This window comes from Myodes glareolus, chromosome 11 (genome assembly GCF_982192425.1).
Source record: "Myodes glareolus chromosome 11, mMyoGla1.1, whole genome shotgun sequence".
Lineage (NCBI taxonomy): Eukaryota > Metazoa > Chordata > Mammalia > Rodentia > Cricetidae > Myodes > Myodes glareolus.
Genome location: NC_142036.1, coordinates 21694743 through 21717325, shown reverse-complemented (window position 1 = coordinate 21717325; position 22583 = coordinate 21694743). Strand labels below are relative to the sequence as shown.

General features: G+C 40.9%; 1 protein-coding gene across 2 annotated transcripts in view; it reads right to left on the bottom strand.

Moving 5' to 3' along the window:
• Positions 1 to 22583, bottom strand: part of Atg2b (autophagy related 2B) — a 69667-nt gene that overhangs the window by 40713 nt on the left and 6371 nt on the right. Inside the window, exons 2-17 of one of the 2 annotated variants that reach the window (XM_087911524.1) lie at positions 20359 to 20521; positions 17175 to 17327; positions 16567 to 16669; positions 14675 to 14837; positions 14334 to 14513; positions 12433 to 12529; positions 11664 to 11849; positions 10640 to 10791; positions 10454 to 10556; positions 8841 to 9102; positions 6713 to 6863; positions 6128 to 6220; positions 5816 to 6004; positions 2999 to 3272; positions 615 to 717; positions 143 to 338 (exon numbers count right to left, since the gene is read on the bottom strand). In XM_087911524.1, coding sequence (XP_087767650.1) covers positions 143 to 338; positions 615 to 717; positions 2999 to 3272; positions 5816 to 6004; positions 6128 to 6220; positions 6713 to 6863; positions 8841 to 9102; positions 10454 to 10556; positions 10640 to 10791; positions 11664 to 11849; positions 12433 to 12529; positions 14334 to 14513; positions 14675 to 14837; positions 16567 to 16669; positions 17175 to 17327; positions 20359 to 20521 — 2568 coding nt within the window. Of the gene's footprint in view, positions 1 to 142; positions 339 to 614; positions 718 to 2998; positions 3273 to 5815; positions 6005 to 6127; positions 6221 to 6712; positions 6864 to 8840; positions 9103 to 10453; positions 10557 to 10639; positions 10795 to 11663; positions 11850 to 12432; positions 12530 to 14333; positions 14514 to 14674; positions 14838 to 16566; positions 16670 to 17174; positions 17328 to 20358; positions 20522 to 22583 lie in introns of both variants that reach the window. The other variant, XM_087911521.1, reaches the window with a different exon arrangement.

Here is a 22583-nt window from a genome sequence, read left to right as displayed (position 1 = left end):
AAGAGGCAAGAGGATTACAAGTACAAAACTAACCTGAGACACAGAGAGAAAAGGAGGGTTACCCTCTTTAAGAGGAGGAGACGAGGGGAAGCATCTATTGGAGGCTGGGATAATTACCCTGGAGTGTTCATCACACTTTTACCTGCTCATTCTCAAACATTACTCTACGAGAGGAAAAGGGGGATGGGGCTGGTCGCCTCAGGTCACAGACATCTTTCAGGGAATGAGCCCCTCCTTCTTCCTCTTCCTGATAGTGACCATCGCTCTCTTCCTCCTCTTCAGCTGCTATTCTCTCCAAAATGGAATGCATGGCTGGTGGATTTATTTTCAGTACCATTCTGATCACAAAGATGATTTGAAAAATCAAGACATAGGTATAAACAGCAACATTTTTACTTTTATGCAAATTTACAGAATGAACACTGATTAAATGTTAATACTGCAAGACTGACTTATAAAGCCTATGCCTGCTGTAACCCACTTATGAACAGGCAGTATATATATAACTCAGCATATAACTCAAATAACTAAATAAATGAAGGACATTAGTGTATTCTTGGATAACTGAAAGTCTGACTTTTTGAAAATTTCATTACACCCTTGCGTTTGCTTACCGTGGCCAGTCAAAGTCATCTGATGATGCCGTGTCTCCATCAACTCCACCAGACACATGGAAAAACTTGATGGATGGCTCTCCCTTCTCCTCCTGGAATGACCCTATGGAACCGAGATGGTGTAACTGCAATGTGCTCCTTTCCAAATGATGCAGACCAGATCATTCAGAGCTCTCCAAACCAGGGTGTCATCCACACACCCTCACACTATACATCACTCATTCATTTCTTTCTGCAGTAATGTGGCCTGTGCTAGGCAGAATGTGCAGATAAAGATACCAGTTTTTATTCAAACTAAAATTCTTGACTAGTATTTAGTGTGTAAGATATGTAATTATAATATAGCAAACGTCAGTCACTACCTACTGAGTGCTGGTAATGATTTCCTTGTGTGCATTTGAGAGTATTAGGTAACCTCTTATCACTCACCATCTTATTCCTTTGAGGTAGAAGCTCACGTTTTTGGTGTTTTTGGTTTTTTTTTTTTTTTTTTTTTTTTTTTTTAGCTAAGCTGGCAGCCAATAAGCCCCAGGGACCACTTTCTATCCCCAAGCACTGTGGTTTCAGGCACATATGAGGGTGACCTTGCTCATCTTGTTACATGAGTGTTGGGATCTGAACTTGGGTCTTCATGGTTTTTACAGCAAGTCCTCTTAACCACTGAGCATCTCTCCAGACCCAATTATTTCTTCACAGAAGAAAAGTTTGTGGCTTGGAGCTATTTATCTCAGAGGCAGAGCAATTGCCCAGCATTCAAGGCCCTGAATTCAGTCTGCAGCATGGGTAGAAAACAACAAAGAAAAGCTTATCAGCTAATTAGCTACGGTAAACATGAGGACACACGTACACTCTTGGTGTGCACTCTGTACCTGCAAAGTAACTCCACCACACTGGTTTCTCATAGTTTTCCTGTACATTAGAGAGCTTCATGTCACCAGAGATAAGTATGTCAGAGTATACCTAAACATCCTTCATGTCAACAGAGATAAGTATGTCAGAGTATACCTAACATCCTTCATGTCACCAGAGATAAGTATGTCAGAGTACACCTAACATCCTTCATGTCAACAGAGATAAGTATGTCAGAGTATACCTAACATCCTTCATGTCACCAGAGATAAGTATGTCAGAGTATACCTAACATCCTTCATGTCAACAGAGATAAGTATGTCAGAGTATACCTAAACATCCTTCATGTCACCAGAGATAAGTATGTCAGAGTACACCTAAACATCCTTCATGTCACCAGAGATAAGTATGTCAGAGTACACCTAAACATCCTTCATGTCACCAGAGATAAGTATGTCAGAGTACACCTAAACATCCTTCATGTCACCAGAGATAAGTATGTCAGAGTACACCTAAACATCCTTCATGTCACCAGAGATAAGTATGTCAGAGTACACCTAAACATCCTTCATGTCACCAGAGATAAGTATGTCAGAGTACACCTAAACATCCTTCATGTCACCAGAGATAAGTATGTCAGAGTACACCTAAACATCCTTCATGTCACCAGAGATAAGTATGTCAGAGTACACCTAACATTCCCTCAAGAAGCAGTCACTGGCAAGTGCTATTTACGTATCTCCAAAAACTTGTCAAACTCCAAGATCAAAGCCGACAAGGGAAACTTTTGAAGTCCCCTCACCAGTGTCAGAGGGCAGAGACAGAGACAGGGGCTCAGTTTCCACACACCCTGCTCATTAACCCACACAGACACAGAATATACCAGATTTTAGCCAGGTTTTACAAAGGTGTCACAGGAGTGAGTTAGTGTGGTGACTGAGAACACAGGCTCTGGTGTCAGATTGGTCTTTACTACCCATGGGCTGGGAGACACATCCTCTTCAGCCCACAGCTAGGTAAATCTAACACATGGTGGAATACCTAAAGGAAATGACAGAATGTATGTGACCCGCTCAGTACAGGACCCAGCAGAGAGTAGCATGCAGGCTACCCAGCCTCTATCAGCACACAGAAGTGAAAATGCTATGAAACGCTAATACTACATTCCAACTGAAAATAAGAACTTCAAAGCAAATCAATAATTGTGCTACTTCTTTTTTGTTTGTTTTTTTCTTTTTGAGGCAGGGTTTCTCTGTGTAGCCCTGGCTGTCCTGGAATTCACTTTGTAGACCAGGCTGGTCCAAACTCACTTAGATTCGCCCGCCTCTGCCTCCTGAGTACTAGGACTAAAGACGTGCGCTACTACCATGCCTGCCTTGCAGCATCTTTTTTTTTTTTTTAACTATACTATATCTCCACAGTTCTGGGGGAACGCTGTTGCTCTATTTTCTAAGTGTTCCCAAGTTTTCCATCTTGGGTGCTGTCAGGAGCAGTGTTCCACACAGTCTGCTCTCCACTAGTGCGTTTAGTCTTACCAGTTAGCTCTCTAAAAGTCAGTTCCAGTTTAGTTTGTTCTGGCGTGGATCCTCCCACAAACTCCGTCTGAGACTCCAGATCTGTGAATGATAAGTGGAGGGTCTCCTTCTGAAGTGACTTCTTAAACCAGGGTCCTCTCTCCTGGTCTGATCGGAGGTCAGGAATGGGAAAGCGAACAGAAAGATGCAGCGCTGGGGTGGCAACTTGTACAGACACCCGACGATTCGCAGGACTGTGAGAGTCATCTAGAAATACTTCAGTGAAAGCTTTATGCTGAAAGACATAAATCACGCCAGTGCTTAGCATTTCCGCAAATACTATCACTGCTCCCCCACATGCCACAATGCATCTAGATACAAGTCAAAGAAACCACCACCATAGAATGAAGCTTCAAATGAAACAGCTATTGCCCAGATCAAAACTGCTGAGGCAATAGCGGAATATTCATATAAAAATAAGTAAAGACACTATAGATCCCTACATATCTTACCATAAACTAAAAAGAAAAGGTGTGAACCAGCCTACTACCAAATTCAATAAAGTTAAAAATCATTACCATGCTCAACACTCAGTTTGAATAATTTGCCCATTTTAGGCTGCCCTAAGGGCCCAATATGAACTCACATGACTGCTGCCATCTACAAAGGCCAGTCTTACTCCTCTTTGCTTCCAAGTCTATGATCAGAGCAGGGCACACAAAGGTTCCAAGTGTTCACCAAAGGACTCCTGAGTCCCCCAGTTAAAATCATGCCATTCAAATAGAAGTCAATTTCTAATTTTCAATAAAATGCCCTGAAACTAATAAAAGCTTCAACATTCATCTTCCGAGTCAGTGTCAAGCCTTTCAGAAAGTCCCATTCCTATGGCAGCCTGGGATTTTTACAAGCAAGGCAAACATATAAGGCTTTACTGTGACATCTTCCTACACATGTCAGTATGTTTTGTTCCCATTCATTCTTCTGTCAAGCCCCTCCCCATTTCTAGCAGGTTCCCTTTCTTCTCTATGGTTAGAAACCAGCATTTTCACAGATCTATTCTATCTCATCCCTATTGGACTTCTTGACATAAACTCTAATCTCACAGTAAAGAAAACTAGGGATGGGACTGGAGAGATGGTTAAGAGCACTGACTGCTCTTCTAGAGGAGCTGGGTTCAGTTCCCAGCACCCACATGGCAGCTCACAACTGTCTGTAACTACCATTCCAGGGGATCTGACACCCTCACACAGACAGACATACATGCAGGCAAAATATCAATGTACATAAAATAAAAACAAATTTTAAAAAAAAAGAAAACCAGTGATGATAAGGTCGTCCCAACACAGCCAAGGTTAACAGCCTAGAGACTGGCCTATACACTTAAGAATGCTGCTTTACTCTAAACACCAGGAACGATAGGCAAAACAGGCAGGAAATAAAATGTCTCTGTCCCTTTCCTTCTTGTCTTTTTAGAATGAATCTCATGTTTCTTTTTTTTTTTAAAAAAAAATTATTTATTTATTTATTTATTTAGTATACAATATTCTTTCTGTGTGTATGCCTGCAGGCCAGAAGAGGGCACCAGATCTCCTTACAGATGGTTGTGAGCCACCATGTGGTTGCTGGGAATTGAACTCAGGACCTTTGGAAGAGCAGGCAATGCTCTTGACCTCTGAGCTATCTCTCCAGTCCCCGAATCTCATGTTTCTTAAGTGTGTTCCAAATGACAGCCCTCCTGTTTGAGCCCCAGAACAGATCTGATCACAGGCACTCACTGCTGTGTTGATTCCTTTCCCCTAAAGCTGCCTCTCAGACTGGGCCTGGTCCTACAGGCCACACATTCAAACTCCCAATTTACTGTTACAAGTCCATGCCACATACCAGAGCTGAGCAAAGTAATACAATGTGATGTCAATCACTCTCCAATCACTCTTTATTCTCAGAAGCACTCCTGTGCTACTTGGGCTTTACTTTTTACACCATTCGAGTTAATGCAATGTATGAAAATAAAACTTCATGGATATGTTACAGTATTCTCCAAGTCTAATCCCATTGAGCCACAATCAAATACTGTCAACTGATGGCCTAGTCATTCTTCTGCATATCGACTTTTTCTGCATGTACAGTTTAACATTAGTCTAAGGGAAGTCAGAGTGGAGCATGCCTGAAGTTTCCCACTGGGAAGGCTGAGACAGGAAGAACACAAGTTCCTGGCTGACCAATCTGAGCTAACAATGAGATGCTATCTCAGGAGGTTAAAAAAAAAGTTTGCATGGAAAAACATTCTATTTCTCATTTAACCCTTCCTGCAGAGCCTTCTTCACGCAGCTGATACCACACAGCATTCCCTGTCAGAAATAAAACAGGAAATGTCTTCCAGTAAAATTACCAAACCTTACCTGGTTCTTATCAAGGCAAAGAAGTCGCATCGTTGAGCTAGGTGGTGTACACTATGACCCCAGCTCTAGGGAGGTACAGTAGGCAGAAGGATCAAGAGTTCAAAGTCATCCTTGGCTACATATCAAATTTTAGGTCAGAACTGCACAAGAAATTTAAGAGTAATTTTTAAGCCCAGTAAGATGGTGCACACCTTTATTCCTAGCACTCAGAAGGCAGAGGCAGGCAGATTTCTGAGTTCGAGGCTAGTCTGATCTACACAGTGAGTTCCAGGATAACCAGGGCTATGTAGAGATGCTGTCTCAAAAAGTAAAAATAATTTTAAAATGTCTACTTTTTACTATTATATATAATATTGCTCTAACAGTCTATTTAATCTATTAGGACTTTTCTCAGAAATCCCAATAAGCACACGCTTATGTGCAACTTCTACATACTTACCAAACTAATATGCTTATTATATGATGCATACATGTGCGAGGCCATCATCTCTACTGTAGTGAGTTTTTGTGGTTGAAGCAAGGAATTTAACCTATCCACGATACTTATATCCAGTTCACAACACACTGGATTTAATTTAATTTGTAATTCCGCCTTCTGAGGAACTGAACTCAGTCTTGCTTGATTACCCTTTAAAAAAAAAACCACATACACACACACACACAATTATTACCAAAACTATAAAACTTAACAATTATGACAAAAAAAGATCCCATAACAATCTGCAGTGGTGGCCACAGAGAGGCCTCTCACCTGGGGTCCTCTAGTCTCAGAGTGCTTATAGTAAAGCTGAAGACACACGGGGAGGTGGGCATCAGTCTCTTCTTTGGAATGGAACGTTAGAAGCTTAAAGACAAGAATGGAGATGAGTTAAAGCTAGGGCATTAAGCTACAATCGATCATGGAAATACACAGAGGCAGTACTGAGGTGAGAGGAGCTCTCGGAAGTCAGAAAAGCTGGTCCCAAACTTCATTTCTGCCACTTTCTAGCAATGTAAATGTCACTCAGGCAGTGAACTTCTGTGAGTCTCAGCTCCTCACCTGAAGCAAAGTTTCAAACTGATCAACATCTAAGAAAAAACTTTAAAACAAAATAAAATGGCAGGCTCATAACCTGTCTGCCTCCTCAGATAATTCTCATTTCATTTCAAATATTTACTAGCTTCATGGAATAACCTTTAACAACATACTTTAAAATTTGTCTCAACAATCACAACAATAAAACACTAACACTCTTTGTGATGCCGGTATGCTCTAAAGAAAACTGTTATTGTTCATTCAATTCTTTAAAAAGCAAAACAAATCTAAAAATCATCCAAGGGAGTACCCAACATTTACCTCTGTGTAGTGGGGAGGGACAGAATGAAAATCTGTTGGGAACAGACACTCCAAAAACTCCATTTGCTCAATCGACATGTCGGTGCTAAAATGGCGGGACGCTGACCTTTGTCTCTGCTCATAGGACACTTTGACGCCAGTACCTAGAAATCTACCATAAAAAAAGAAGCATTTAAAAGTCTCCACAAGCTTCTAGATTAAACAATCTACATAAGCCTAGAGAGCAACATGCAAATGTTAGTATAATAATTACATGCCTACTCTACCAAGTTCAAGCTGTTAGTAATCATTAATATCCCTAAGAACATGAGCTTCACATTTCCTATTCCTTAACATCTCTACTGTGGGAAATTACCCAGGATGCCTGTATTGCCCAACACTGCCCTTCCTTCGACACTCTGACCCTGAAGTGGATAAAATCTCAGACCTGGCCAGGCATGGCACACACACGCCTTTAATGTCAGCACTTGGGAGGCAGAGGCAGATGAATATCTACAAGTTTGAGGAGAGTCTAGTACACAGTAAGTTCCAGGCCAGCCAGGGTTAGGCAGCAAAACTGTGCCTTAAAACAAAACAACTTAAAAAAATTGCAGATCTATAAAATGTATGACATGGATTCTTAAAACTATCTAAAAACATCATTCAAGCTGGGCATGGTGGCAAACACCTGAAATCCCAGTACTCTGGAAGATGAGACAAGAAGACCATGAGTTTGAAACTGGTATTTTTGACAGTTGGGACTATCCCAAAAACCAAGGACCAACGAGGCAGAACTTTAAAACTTCAGTTGATGGGGTTCACATTTTTTATGTCATATTTTCTACTTGCAGATATCTGGAGATTTGAAAAACTGAGGGGAAAAGGTTCTTACAATGTAACTTGAAGTACTATGGTCCTAACCTGTAAAGCATCTTTTGATGGGGGTCAAAAACTACTTCGCATGTTAATTTTAACACTCCAGAAAATTTACATTAAAATTACCTCGAGCTAGGGTAAGGGTTTAGGTCAACTGGTAGAGCACTAGCCTTGCATGCATGAAGCCCTGGGTCCAACCCCTCAGCACTGCCTAAAACCAAACATGGCAGCTCACACCCATCATCTCATAAGGTAGAGGCATGAGGACAGAGAGGAGTTCAGGGTTATCTGAGGCTGCCTGAAAGTTTGAGGCCAGACTGGACTATATCATGAGATCCTGTCTCCAAAAACAGGCATTCTCTAAAATACAAATTTTCTTTGTCTACACATTATACAAAATATCACTCACTTTACATAGCGCCATTTATATTAAAATAAAACAGTATTTGCATGCTAATCCTATAGTATCCAATTATCCAATTTAGTCAGCTCATCTATTAGTCAACTCATGAGGGCTCATGGTTTTAGGAATCAGCAGAGTCTGGCAGTGGTGGTGCACGCCTTTAATCCCAGCACTCAGTAAGCAGAGGCAAGTGAATTTCAATGAGTTTGAGGCCAGGGTGGTCTACAGAGTGAGTTCCAGGACAGCCAGGACTGTTTCACAGAAACCTATCTGTTTTCAAAAGCAAAAAAAAAAAAAATCATTTGAGCACTCAGCCCAGGCTTGGTATTGCTACCCACCTCCCATGGCCTAGCACCAGCCTTTCCCAAGCTCTCCTCATCAGTACCGCTCTCAGCACACCACCATCTCTGCCACTGCCAGTGCCCAAAGAACCATTTCCATCATTTCAATAGTGATAGCAGGGATGGTGGCAAAATGTGCTAAGACAAACTAGCAAGAACAGGGAGGGAGCTGGGCATTTGTGGCGCACACCTTTAATCCTAGCACAGAGAGGCAGAGGCAGGCAGATCTCCGTGAGTTCAAGGCCAGCCTGTTCTACAAGCTAGTTCCAGGACAGCCAGGACTATTACACCACAAAGAAACCCTGCCTCAAAAAAAAAAAAAAAAACAGGGAGGAAGCTACAATCTATCTAGATCTATATCTGCATCATCATTCTCACACTATACAATGTGAAGGGGAGACCCCTATGAATGTATCTCTGTATTACTGCAGTAAATTTCACTTGTTATCCACTGAAAACCAAAACAGGAGGGAGTAGACAGATAACAAAGTATGCATTTGGGGCTTTCTGAAGTAATCAGAGGGTTCACCTAAGGTGATCATGTGAACAAGCTTCTGCAAAGACTGCTCGGAAGGACTTAAAATCTTCTGCTGACAATCTTGTTGGGTCCATCTTTTCTATTCGAGAGAAGAACGCGACCGCCATGGGTGTCAAAGGATTAACATTTGGGGATGTTTCCGCTGGAGACAAAGGATCGATGTGAAGCACGGAGACTGAGAAGATGCCGACTGCCAGTCTACAGATGAACTCAGGCCTGGATTCATCCACTGAAACAGACCTCGAGGGCAGGGCTGAAATACATGCAGTTCTGAGTCAGAATTCAGAACATCTTAAACAGACTGCTACCCTGTTCATCTGGTATGCAGGGCTCTTGCACCTAAAGCACAAGAGTTCATCTCAGTAAGCAGAAATGTGTGGACACATCTTTTAGACTATAAAACTGTTAGAAAAAAATTAAAATCAACCAAAAGCTCCACACCAAACTCTCCCTAAGTTTGGCAATTGTCCAGTTAAATTTTGAAGAGCAAGGATCAAGAGTATAGAAAATGACAAAGCAATTGCCTAGCATGCTCATGGTACTAAGCTCAATCCCCAATCCTGGGGAGGGAAATGCAGAACCAAAACAGATTTTTTTTTTTACAAATAATATAAAAACACTGAGAAAAAGACTTAAGAAGCTAGGGTATAATTTAATGATGGAGCACTGGCTGAGAACTGTCAAGGCCTCAGGTTCTATGCCCAATGCTACACATGAATATACATACACAGGCCCACACACATACACACAGGCACATACATACACATGAGCACACCTACACATATACATACAAAACACAACATAAACATATATACAAACATACATGTGCATGTGTGTATACACTTACACACAAACATATGCACACATACACAAATACATATACCATATACACAAACACACACAGCACATATAAATACACAGGCTTATATACACACCATACACACATGCGCATGCACGCAGACACACACACACACACAAATCAGATAGTTAACTGTAAGTTTTAAATTGCAATAATATGAAACATATAGAATATTTTTCCATAATATCTATGTATTTAAATATACAAAGATTATAATGAGTACCAAGCACAGCGTTATACACCTAGCAACCTAGCTAACACCCAGGCGGTGGAGGTGAAAAGGTCAAGTGAGATCAGTCAGTCTGCACTACATAAGACCCTGTGTCAAAAACAAAAAACAAACAAAAATAGAATATAATGAATAAGTAACTATACTAAAATATTTTCCAATGAACTACTCAATTATTCTTTTCTTTCTAAACTTTGTGATTGTCCAAGACTAAAAGAGAAATTACAAAAGACACACACACACACACACACACACACACACAAAATGTAGCAGTACAGAGTGTAGGCTTGCCATGTACAAGACCCTAGGTATAGTCGCCAGGAGCACAGAAAAAAATTAGATGGATGATTGATAAATAGATAGCTATGTATAGGTAGACAGACAGATATACATACATGATAGAGAGAAAATGAATTAGATGTTTATTCTGAAAGGAGGGAAGGGGAAAAAGCAAAACAAATTATCTTATAGATATGCTTTTCCTTTTAATTTTCAAGGCCTCTGGTGGAAACTAACCAGCTTTTGGTAAAGGCGCCGGGTGGACCAAGTCAGATGAGAATGCTGGCCCTCTTACAGGCTGCTCTTTGTGGTCCGCAAACTCCCCCCAAGTTGGCTGCAACTGCAAAAGATTGGTTTAAATACATAACTAAATGATCTTAGAGGTGTCTTTTGAAAAACAGAGAACATGGAGTAATACTTTACCACAGTAGCACTTAGTGGCGATCCTGCAGGTGTGTTTGTATATGTACTAGTCAGGGATAACTCCAAGTCCATGTGTGGAGGGTCCCCAAGGGGTGGAAGAGAAGACAGACTGTGAGACATGTCCATGTCGGCCATGGAGAAGAAAACTTCTTCTTCTAGAGAGAATTAGGCTTCATCACATGATATATTCCACCAATGTGCTCCTTCAAGTAGTCTGTCCACACTAACAGACACAGCTGTGTGTGGCAGGTCTGAGCATGGTTGTCAGTAGCACAGTAAACACAAAACTGCACAGTCAGCAAAGGTCAAGTCTCCCTAAGTCTTTCGTGGGTTTATATGACATGCAGCAATACAGCAAATTTTTAGTTGTCAATATGGCAAGTTATAAGTTAAAATTCAGATTTTTAAATGGTACAAGCTCACACAGGGCCCTGAGTTTCATCTCCAGCACCAAGTTGCAAAAGATAAAATTGTGTAACTATTTGCAATCTCTGGCTTCTTATGGATACAGCTACTTCCCAGATGGGAAAGGAGGACCAGAGACATTTAGAATTGTATTGACAATTCAATGTCTTCTCTCTAATGATTGTCTGACCTCACACAAATCAAGTTTGTTATGTCTCAAAGTTCTTAAGTAGGCATTAATTTTTTTTTTACTTAGTTCACATTTCACCAGATTCTTACTATTTACACTAGTGCCCATACGGTGAACAAGATGGAAGGGTTATCGACGCTTCCTACTGTACACAGCACACAATTATAAGAGCACACAGTGAAATAATGAGCTATTCCCAACCTACTTATGTGTCACTGTACATTTTTACAAACTGACTTTCCTTAGGGAAAAACACCATTGCTTAGGCCAACTACACTTGAGAAACGGTAGTGCTGGTGCATCACTGTATCGCTGGTGAGTCAACAGAACAGAACCAAACATCATGTAGGGCTTCTGTTCCCCACTGCTAAATGTTTGTTCCACCAATGGGATAACAGAGGTCCAGTGTTGACTGCAGGAGCTGCTTACCACGGCTAGAAGGTGTACGAGCCGTTTCTGTTTCATAGAAGCTTTTCTCTGAAGATACACCCATAGACAGGGAATCTTTCCTCAGATAATACCGGTTTAATTCCATCTGAATTCGATATTCATCTTCCTGCTGCATGGGTCGATTTTTCCTATCTTTATTAGCTAACCCAATTTTGCTAGAATTTTCTACAAGTATATAAAAAGAAACAAAAATTCAATTTGTAGTTATTTAAGCATTTCTTTCCAAAACCCCACTTATCCAATAGCAACCTGATCACACTAGCTGAAAGTCAGTTGCATGAAGCAGAGGCCTAAGAAACATAAGCAAGTAGCCAACAATCTAAACTCTTAACTCTAGAAGATATAAGTATTTAAAATAATGTGTGAGTTATTGTATACAAAAATTACATTTTTACTGTATGGGTTCTTTTGTTTGGTTGGTTTGGGTTTTTGGGACAGAGTTTTTCTGTGTAGCCCTGGCTGACTTAGAACTCTCTCTGTAGACCAGGCTGGCTTTGAGTCGCAGAGATCTGCTTGCTTCTGAGGCATGAGCCACCACTGCCTGGCTCAGAACAATTTTTAAAACAAATATGATCAAATAACCTGAATGCAAATGTACAGCATGACAACAATAAAGTAATTAGCATATCTACTTAAAATATACCTTCAATACCATATACTCCAAAATATATTTTCATCAGTCTATGTTTTATATTCTCACCTAACAGTTTCAAGAATTAGAGGAAATAATTATAACAGTCATACTTGCCTGGTCCAGCAATAGCTGCTAACATATCCAAAAGCAGATGTACCTGCCTTGGTGACAGGAATAGATGAATGGAATCTATCTGTCCATCAACATCCAACTTAAAGACATAAGAACAGTTGAGAGTAAGTACTTTACAAGCTCACCACCAGGAATTAGGTAGATGTTAGGGTACTAAAGTAAGTATCACCCTTGGTTTTGGGCAGCTTGACCTAATTCACATCATCTCAGCAAAAGGGCATAAAGACCAGCAACCGTGGCTGCAAGAGGGAAAACCCTGAGAAATTCCATGTCAGTGAGTCCAGCATCATGCTGTCTGTAAGTCTTCTGGAGACTGTAGAGCACAGCAACAAGATGGTATTCATCACCTTTCAGAACAACCAAATCCTTAGGACCAATGGAGTCAGCATCTGTGAGACTGTGTTGGCCACACTGGGACTCTACAGCATGCTTCTCAGGAGCCTACTGTGCGTGCTGCATGGACAGTACTTTCTCCCGCACAGGAAGCTAGAAGTCATAGTCGAAATCCAGACAGAAATCAGCATTAATGAATGCTTTCTTGTTCTCTGTGCACACTTTCTCCTCATGTCTCACTTGGTATGGTGAGCACCAAGCCATCACCCAGCCCCTATTCTCTACTTACTACTGTTTGTTTTACAAACAAGGACACAGACCCACAAAGAAAAGTTAACATAGCTCTGCAGCCAGATCTGAACCTAGGCAGACACAAATGCAAAGCCTTACTCCTTCTACAACATGGCTCTCCTGTTGTGCCTACAGACTGAGAGTTTTATGGGGTTCCTTACAGACTGGTGATACACAGGCCACATTCAGAATGGGGAAATGTGTTTCTATTACTGGACAAGTTTATTTCTTGTACTGAAACCACAATCTCTGGTTTTCATTAGGATGGAAAATCAGGAGTTTCATTTCTAATTGTCATAAGATGTTTCATTATGGATACATTCTGAATTTGGAATACAAACAAATTACTGCTATCTTTTGAAAATATAAAACACTGAAAATAACAACTAAGCCAAAGCAGTCCCCTGCTATTGTATAATACTTTCCCCAAAAATCCACTAAAATTGAACGTGTGATATACAACAGACTCCAGAGACACTATCTCAGAACTCACAGCTGAAAGACTCAGGTTTAAGGAATGCTGGGAAAGACTAAAGCTCTAACCTCATATGCTGCCCTGTTACATCTACTCTGTGCTACCATTTCTAAGCTCTAGGCTGCCCACTGTTGATCTCTAGAACTTAATTTTTCCATATAACATTCATTTACATTGAACAAAATATACACATTAGTATATAAAAACATTAATGTACAAGCAAGGATGATAGTATCTCCAAATATTCAATACTGGCTGGAACTGGACTATACCACCACCACACAATACTACCACCTGCTACTCTGTCCCTTAGTATCTAGAATTTAAAAATCAACATACAGAATAGTTACACAAATCAAAATACAGCATGCAAAACTTTACATCTACATGGAAATCAGAGCTTATGGATGTGGACCATATCCAACCGAAACAGAACCATGAAAGCTTTGCTCATGGATTTTGCTTCTTTAAGAAATGTGCTCCCCAAAGACACACAAGTGCTGGTTTCCAAAGGCTGTTGCCACAGCAGGGCAGTCCCTGCAGTATTTACAGCTACCTATACTATCTGCTCTATAAGCAACCTCCTCAGAAGCCAGCAGGGAAGACCTGGTACAGGACTTCTTAACCTGAGAGCAGTTCACAAAAAGGAAAACAGGAAATCTAGGCCAGAACACTGAGAGTGAAGACAGTAGATACTTAGTCACAGGACAGCCCACAGCAACCGATCACTATGCCCCGTGTAGATTAAATACCTGTAGTTTTGCAGAGAAAACACAATACTGACCTTAGCTCCTGGAAGCACTTCATTCTGTTTCAAAGTGAGACTCAATTCCAGTCTGCCCACTAGACCTCCAATCTGCACTGGATCCGAAGGTGCTATCTCTGGTAAAGTTCTAGTTAATTGTGGGTGTGGCTCATAAACAATTTTGGGGTTCCAGCTAGGTGACAGCTTTGGCTCAGTTTCCTACAATAATGTAATAAAAATAAAGTAACTATTTTAGCACAAATGAGTCCGGGTGTATATAAATGTCACCTTGGATTTGGCAGGCAGAACTGCATCATCAACCCTCCACCAACTGAGCAACACCTCCACCACTGTCTGGGGGACTGTTTCATTTTTCTTACCACTGGTGCAGTTGAACACACTGGGGAAGATTTCGCTGAAGCAGAAAATTCATCCCAGAAGAGAGAGACTCCAGAGAGCTGCAGCAATTTGTGAGCAAAAGCTGTGGGCTGATGCACATTGACTCCTGAGGACTCATCGGCAGTTTCATCACAGTACACAGTTCTGAAAGGTACAAAAGGACATGTATAAGAAATTCCTGGGACACACACTTTCAATGAGATTTTAAAAGACAGAGTGCTTTTAAGTTAAAAAAAAAATGTCAGTGCTAGGACCCCTACAACTATGCCTATGAGAATGCTTGCAGCCCAGCACAGAGAAGGTAGAGGCAGGAGAACCAGGATCAAGGGCAGTCTGAGCTATATGAGATTCTGTCTCAAAAGAATTTTGCTTGGTTGGTTTTGTTTTTCCAGACAGCATTTTTTGGTGTAGCCCTGGCTATCATGAGACTTCTCTGTATACCAGGATGGTCTTGAACTCACAGAGATCCACCTGCCTGACTGTCCCTGTGCTGAGATTAAAGATGTACCCCACCACCATCCGGCAAAAGAATTATATTTAATTGGGAAGAAAATGGGGGATTAGAGGGAGTGGGAACAGACAGGAAAGAATAACTCAGGTATGTGTGTTAAAGTACATTATGTGTGTGTATGAAAATATAATAAAACTCACTTTTATAAAACATTTTCATATCTATAACATATGTCAGAATTGCTTCACTAAATGATATTTAAATAAGTAAAATAAAATTTTCACAAAGAGAGAGACCTAAAATCTAAGAAAGATAACTTTAAAAGGCTCTTAAATTTCAGGGAAAAAATATTAACTTCCTAAAGTTAACCCAAGGGAACAAACCTTATCCCCCTCACAAAACTTGAGTACTGCTATGTAGCCCAGGCTGTCTCTAACTCCCTACCCTCTCTTACCTCCTCTTCCCAAGTGCTAGGATTACAAGCACTGAATCATAGCAAGACCCCATTTGTCTCCGATGACTTTGTTTTGAATTCTTGTGTTAGCAACCTCCAGTTTAATGAGATAAATAACATGGCTCTAATTGGATGTTATTGTTTTATTATATACCACCTAAGGTAATGTACCCGACCTCCAAAGATCTGTAACAACTATTTTACTTTTAAGTGTATCTTTGTTAAAGATTACAACCACAAAAATAACTGTACAAACCTTGGGAAAGGCCCCAAATAGATGCACATATAATGGGTCTTTGGTATTCACTGTATATTTTTTAAATGTATATATGGGTATGTGTATCTGTGTGAGTATACGCCATGTGTATGCAGGTACCCAGGGAGAACAGAAGAGGGCACTGGATCTCAATGAATTAAACTTGTAGGTCATTATGAGCTGCTCTACATGAGTGCTGGGAACTGAACTCAGGTCCTCTGGAAGAGCAGGAAATGCTTTTAACCACTGAGCCATGTCTCCAGCTCCCCTCAAAGGACATTTCTGTTAGAAGATCATATAACATGGCAATGGTTGAGCAGTAACTACCTCAAATCAATACTGTGTCAGAACTCTAGAGAATATACATAAAAAATAAAAGCAACATGTCTGACTTTAGTAAATTATCATTAGATATTTAACCCTCACAAAGTCCTCAAAAGAAACACCACCATCATTTTTTTTCACTAAAGAAGTATCCAAGCCAAATACCATAAGAAAATTGCTTATTAGACAAGCTCAACATAACACTGGATATAATCACATGCTAAATGATGCTTACAATTTCTGTAATGGGATGAGAAGATAACTCAGAGAGCTGTATTTACTCTGAAATTGTACAATATATTAATTTATTATCGCCTCTGGTCTCTCGAAGTGTCCCAAAGTGTAATGTCAGAAACAATTTCCAGACCAAAAAAAAAAAAAATCTTACCTCTCTACTCGGATCTCAAGCGCAGCTCCAGTTTTGGAATTTTCTGGCACATGTTCAATTCTTAACACAGTGTCTATAAAAGTAACTTTCACTCTTCTTAGCACTAGAGCAAATGAGCAATCGTCAATGAAAAACCACGAGTACACCAAATAAAAACCCGACCTCCACCTCGCCCCCTCCTCCAAGCTGCTCGGGACAAAGTCAAGAACTCCTTTATGCTGGGCAAGTGCTTATTCCCCATCACTGCTGCCTCTCCATCCACTCTCAGTAAAGAAATAATTTGTAGTCTGGTAAAAAAAATAAAAAAAGCAGATTTCTTTCCTTTCTGAATGCCCAGAAACTGAATTTTGTAAAACACACTGTACCCAAAGCATATCACCAAGCTACATCACAACAGACACTTGGGACAATGTTGGTTTGTAGGCTGCCAGATCCTCCCATGGGCTACAACTAAACAAGGAAAAACTGAGTGAAATGTTTAAAACAGCCTGAATCCTAAAGTACTGAAGTGAGAACAGTAATTCTTTTAAAAATCACTGCAATGAAATGATCTCAGGCCCCAGACCACTACAGAAAGCTTGGGTTGTGAAGGTCTACATGATGCAAACCTGTTTCAATGGTTTCCGCAAACTTTTCTAGCCCTTCGAAAGGCTGGGATGCTTCTCCTTGCTCATCTGTCAGTTTCTGGCTAAGACACTCCTTTGCCAGCTGCATACTGCTGGTCATGAAGCTTGACCAATACATAGGCTCAGACCCAGTCGCTGCAGAAAGTACAAATAAACCTAAATAATTTCTGTTATGTTAATGGCATTTCTTAAAGTATTATATTTTATGTTAGATTTTCTTTTTTTTTAATATTTATTTATTATATATACAGTATTCTGTCTGTGTATATGTCTGCAGGCCAGAAGAGGGCACCAGACCTCATTACAGATGGTTGTGAACCACCATGTGGTTGCTGGGAATTGAACTCAGGACCTTTGGAAGATCAGGCAATGCTATTAACCTCTGAGCCATCTCTCCAGCCCCTTATGTTAGATTTTCAACATTATGATGTTACCTGTGAGAAATTATATTAGACATTTAAGAACCACCTTACAATAACAGAACAATATAAATACAGGATAAAAAAGCCTTGCTAAATCGGGCGGTGGTGGCGCACGCCTTTAATCCCAGCACTCAGGAGGCAGGGGCAGGCGGATCTCTGTGAGTTTGAGGCCAGCCTGGTCCACAAGAGCTAGTTCCAGGACAGGCTCCAAAGCTACAGAGAAACCCTGTCTCGAAAAAAAAACAAAAAACAAATAAACAAAAAGCCCTACAACATATTTTTATTTCAAGTTTTATTTTTATCAAATTTTAATTTATACATTCATTCAACAAATTCTAGCAGGCATATTTACTCGTACATGGCACCATGCTAGACACTACAGAGCAAGAGCTAACAAATATCCTCTGTAAAGGGTTCAGGCAGTAGATAGTTAGGCTTTGTGAGCAATGTGTTGTGTTGAGCAAAGTTCTCAGAGTGCCAAAGCAGCTATAGAGAGTAAACAAACAGTATGGGTCTGTTTCAGTAAAAGTTGACTTAATAAAAACATTAGACTAATTTAGCCTGAGAGCTGAGGTCTGCTAACCAACTACAGAGATAGAAAAATTATGAGTTATGCACTTAAGACAGTTTACCACACATTAGGAGAAAAGATGACTGTCAAGGATGAATAGGGAGGTATCACTAGGAACTCCAGCAGCAGCAGATGACAACGGCTGCAGAATTGGTACAATGAGGGTGGAATAAAAGGGTGTCCTCACAGGAGTAAACACAGGGGCCCTAAGAACCCTTCCAGACCTCTCCTGCTGAGGAAATCCATACTTCCATACACTGCTCAAAACAAATTGACATATTACTCAAATTACTGCCTTCCAAAATGGAACCTAAAGGCCATTTTAATAGGCTGCTTTAAAAGGGAAAATATTTCAAAGCTCAACTTCCAAAGGGAGTATTTATCCACCATGGCTAAAAGATAGAATCAACCAGGACTGGTGGCACTAGGGAGGCAGAGGCAGCAGGGTTTCTGTGAGTTCCAGGATAACCAGACCTATATAGTGAGATCCTGCCTCAAAAAAACCCTAATAATAATGATGATCAAATAATTTTTGTTGTCACTTGGGTTTTGTTTGAGATAGAATCTTACTATGTACTCAGGCTGACCTCAAACTTGCATCATCCTGCCTCAGCCTGAGAGATGGGACCATTGGTATGTGTTACCATACCCGGCTAGATACAATGTTCTTATAAAGTAAATTATCTAGGAGCTGGGATGATAGTTCAGTCAGTAAAGTTCTTGCTTTGTACGCGTGAGGACCTAAGTCTGTGCATTTTAAAAAAAATTAATATGGTGATCCTAGCGCCAAGGAAGAGTGACTAGCAGATTCCTGGGACTCTCTGGCCCACCAGCCTTGCCTATGTAAGTACAGACTAACAGACTTTGTCTCAAAAACATAAGGTACATAGAAACAATAGCAGAGGATGTTCTCTGGCTTTAAAATTCATGCACACAAACACCGATATCAGATTGTTTCCAGGTATGGTGAAATACTACTACAATTCCAGCACTCAAGAGGCTGAGGCAAGAAGACCACGGGCTCAAATCATGGACAGCCTGGCTGCATAGTGAAATTTCCCAAAAATAAATGAATTAATGAATAAAATATTTAGAGCATTTCTACTTTCAAAATAGATCACTATAGCTCTACGAATTTAAACTTGTTTTCCGGGAAACATTTGGACACATTCATACATGGCATTACCTAGATGATCATGTCTGTCCATTTCTCTGAGTCACACTACAATTGAGAAGCACATCCCTTATCCAGGCCCACCTTTCATAACTGTCATCACTATGGATGTGGCAAAAGTTTTTTTGTTGGCAGTGGTAGATTTTTAGGGATTTTTGTTGGTTTGTTTTGGTTTGCTTTTTTGGTTTTTCAAAACATAAAACAGGGTTTCACTGTGTAGCCCTGGCTATACTGGAACTTAGACCAAGCTGGCCTTGAATTCACAGAGATCTACATGCCGCTGCCTCCCAAGTGCTGGGATAAAAGGCGTGCACCACCAGCGCTGTGCTAATGTGGTGAGTTTTAAATTTAGTATTATAATCATTCGCTGTCATTATTCTTCAACACTACACCGATGAAAATCCCTTCAAATTCAGTCCTGGAGGCTGGAGAGGTCAGCAGTGAAGAAAGAGCCTGTACTGCTCTTCCAGAGGACCTACGTTTGGTTCCAGCACCCACATCAGGCAGCTCATAACTACATGTAACTCTAGTTCCATCCAAGGCTTCTGACCGCCAGGTAAATACACTCATGTGCATACATACCCAATCTCACTCCCTACATATACATAATTTAAAATAACAAAAACTTAAATTTAAAAAGTCTAATCTTATGCCCTTCCAACATTTCTCCATGAATCATTGAACAGTCTTCCTCATTTGAAAACACAATATTTTCAAAATATTCAATCTTCAAAATAGAAGTCACTTCAGCTAATAGGAAATAATCACATATTATTTATACATTAATGTTCTGGAGTGTGAATAAGGAGGGAACATTCTAAAGGTATACTTACATACATCTTTCAAAGTACTAAATCCTCTTATTTAATCAAATGAACATCTCACAAATCCAGTTCAAAGTCATAAATCCAACGCTCAATTTTTTACAATTGGGTTGACTTCTCAGCCTTTATAGGATTGATTCTGAATAAACAGAACAGGCACATGCAACACACCTACCTACACGAGGTCTAGGTCGGAAGACCATCTCCAGTCCTCTCACTTCCAGTGCACAATTGTCCTGCAGCAAGGAGCCCCATGGAACTGACAGGGAAATTGACTGAATGAATCCTTCAGTGACTTCTAAAGGTGCGTCTGCTGACTCCAGGATTTCATTGAGACACTAGAGAGAAAAACCAAGTTCATTTTGAAATTTGAAAACACACGTGATTTAAAAACACAGAATGCCAACCTTTTCAGCAATATGAATACGCCCACAAATGTGCTGAGCACTGGAGATTTAAGAAAGCCACAGCTGGGCTGGAAAAAGGCTCAGCAGCTAAGAGCACTGGCTGCTGTTCCAGAGGACCAGGGTTGGTTTCTGGGACCCACAGGGTAGCTCACAACCATCTGTAGCCCCAGTTCCAGAGGATCCAACACTCTTCTGGCCTCCACAGACACCCCTTCTTCTGACAGCACACAGAAAGGCTCTTTGCCTGCTAGTCCTCCCACGCACTGGCAAGTCCAGCCCTTCACTCTCATTGCGAGTACCAACAGAGTCTAAGTTTTCGGGATCCCAGTGTACACTGAAGACTATCCGGCTTCATGAACTGAACAACTACTGGATTCTCTGACTTTCCTTTGGTAGGCAGCCATTGTTCGACTAGCTAGAGCACAGCCTGTAAGCCACTCTAATAAACCCCCCTTTCTGTATACATATACATTCATTCTATCAGCTCTGTTCCTCTAGAGATTCCTGACTAATACAAAAAGCTTGCCTCAGGAGGTCTGTCTGAACCCTAAAGATTGTCCAGGGATTTACACACAAGGATGATTTTTTTAAAAGTCTCTTAAGACAGGGTTTCTCTGTGTAACAGAGATGTCCTAGAACTCTCGTAGACCAGTCTGGCGTCAAATTCAGAGATCTGCCTGGCTCTGCCTCCCAAGTGCTAGGATTAAAGGTAGCAAGGATTTTTTTATTACAATTTTAAACTAATAAATTTACATGTATTTGTTGTTTATTATTTAGTGGGGGAGTATTTGCACATACGTGTATGAAATATCTGTGCTGTGTTCTCACTGGTGAACACACAGATGCATGTGCTCACTGTGTGTGCACACGTAAGGTCAGAGGTCAATGTCAGGTATCCTTCTATCCTCCTCAGTTACTCCCCACCTTTCCAAGCAAGGTCTCTCACTGGATCTAGAACTTGGTGATTATGCTAGGCTAGCTCCACAAGGGCATCATTGTATCTGACCTCCTACAAGGTGCTGCACAACCAAACTCCAGTCCTCATGCCTTCAGGGCGAGCACTTCACCAACCGAGCTTCCCAGACCCAGCCCTCAACTCTTACATCCTCCTCCCATCCTAGTCCCGAGGACTGCCCTACTTTTTCGAATTCTAACTTCCCACTGCTTCTGTGACATGTCACCATCTTTCCAATCCATTACCACTTAAAATATGCTCACGTAAATGTCATTCTCTGCCTGTTTCCCCACCCACCCTCCACACTGCACGCATTCTCTGCACACCACTCACACTGACGGCCCCCAACAGTTATCAATGCCAATCCTCTAATCCCTCGACCCCTTGTAGTCTCGGCCTGTCATACAGCTCCTCGAACCCCCTTCCTCCTCCTCCTCCCCTTCTCTTCCATTAGGCTGCTGTAAAACAAACTGCAAGGGTCAGAAGTTAAAGTTTGACAATTTAGTTTAATCCCCAGGACAAGGAGAGAACTCACTACCACAAATTGTCCCCCGACCTCCACATGTATGCCACAGCACACTCATATACCCATCTGGTAGGAGAAAGCCGACTTATCCTGACTGCCACATGTATAATGTGACATGCACAAGCCAACTGCACACACATGTATACAAAAATAAGTACTTTTTACAATCTCTGCTTCAGGATTTGAAGGACTCTTACAGAGCATCATCTGCACCCTGTTGGATTTTCCCCATTTTTTTTAAAAAAAAAAAAAAAAAGCTTGAAGAGGCAGTCATCGGTTGGAGAGAGGTCAGATGAGGCAAACTCCAGAGCCAGTATGTTCAACTTTTGAAAACAGTGATTGTACAAGGTGCAGTCAGATGTTGTCACGGAGAACTGAGTCCTTTCTGTTGACCAATGCCAGTTGTAGGCACTGCATTTTGGGGTGTTTCTCATGAGTTTAGGTGAGCACACTCATCAGATGTAAGGGCTTGGCCAGGACACAGAACTCAGACACCAAACAGTGACCATGAC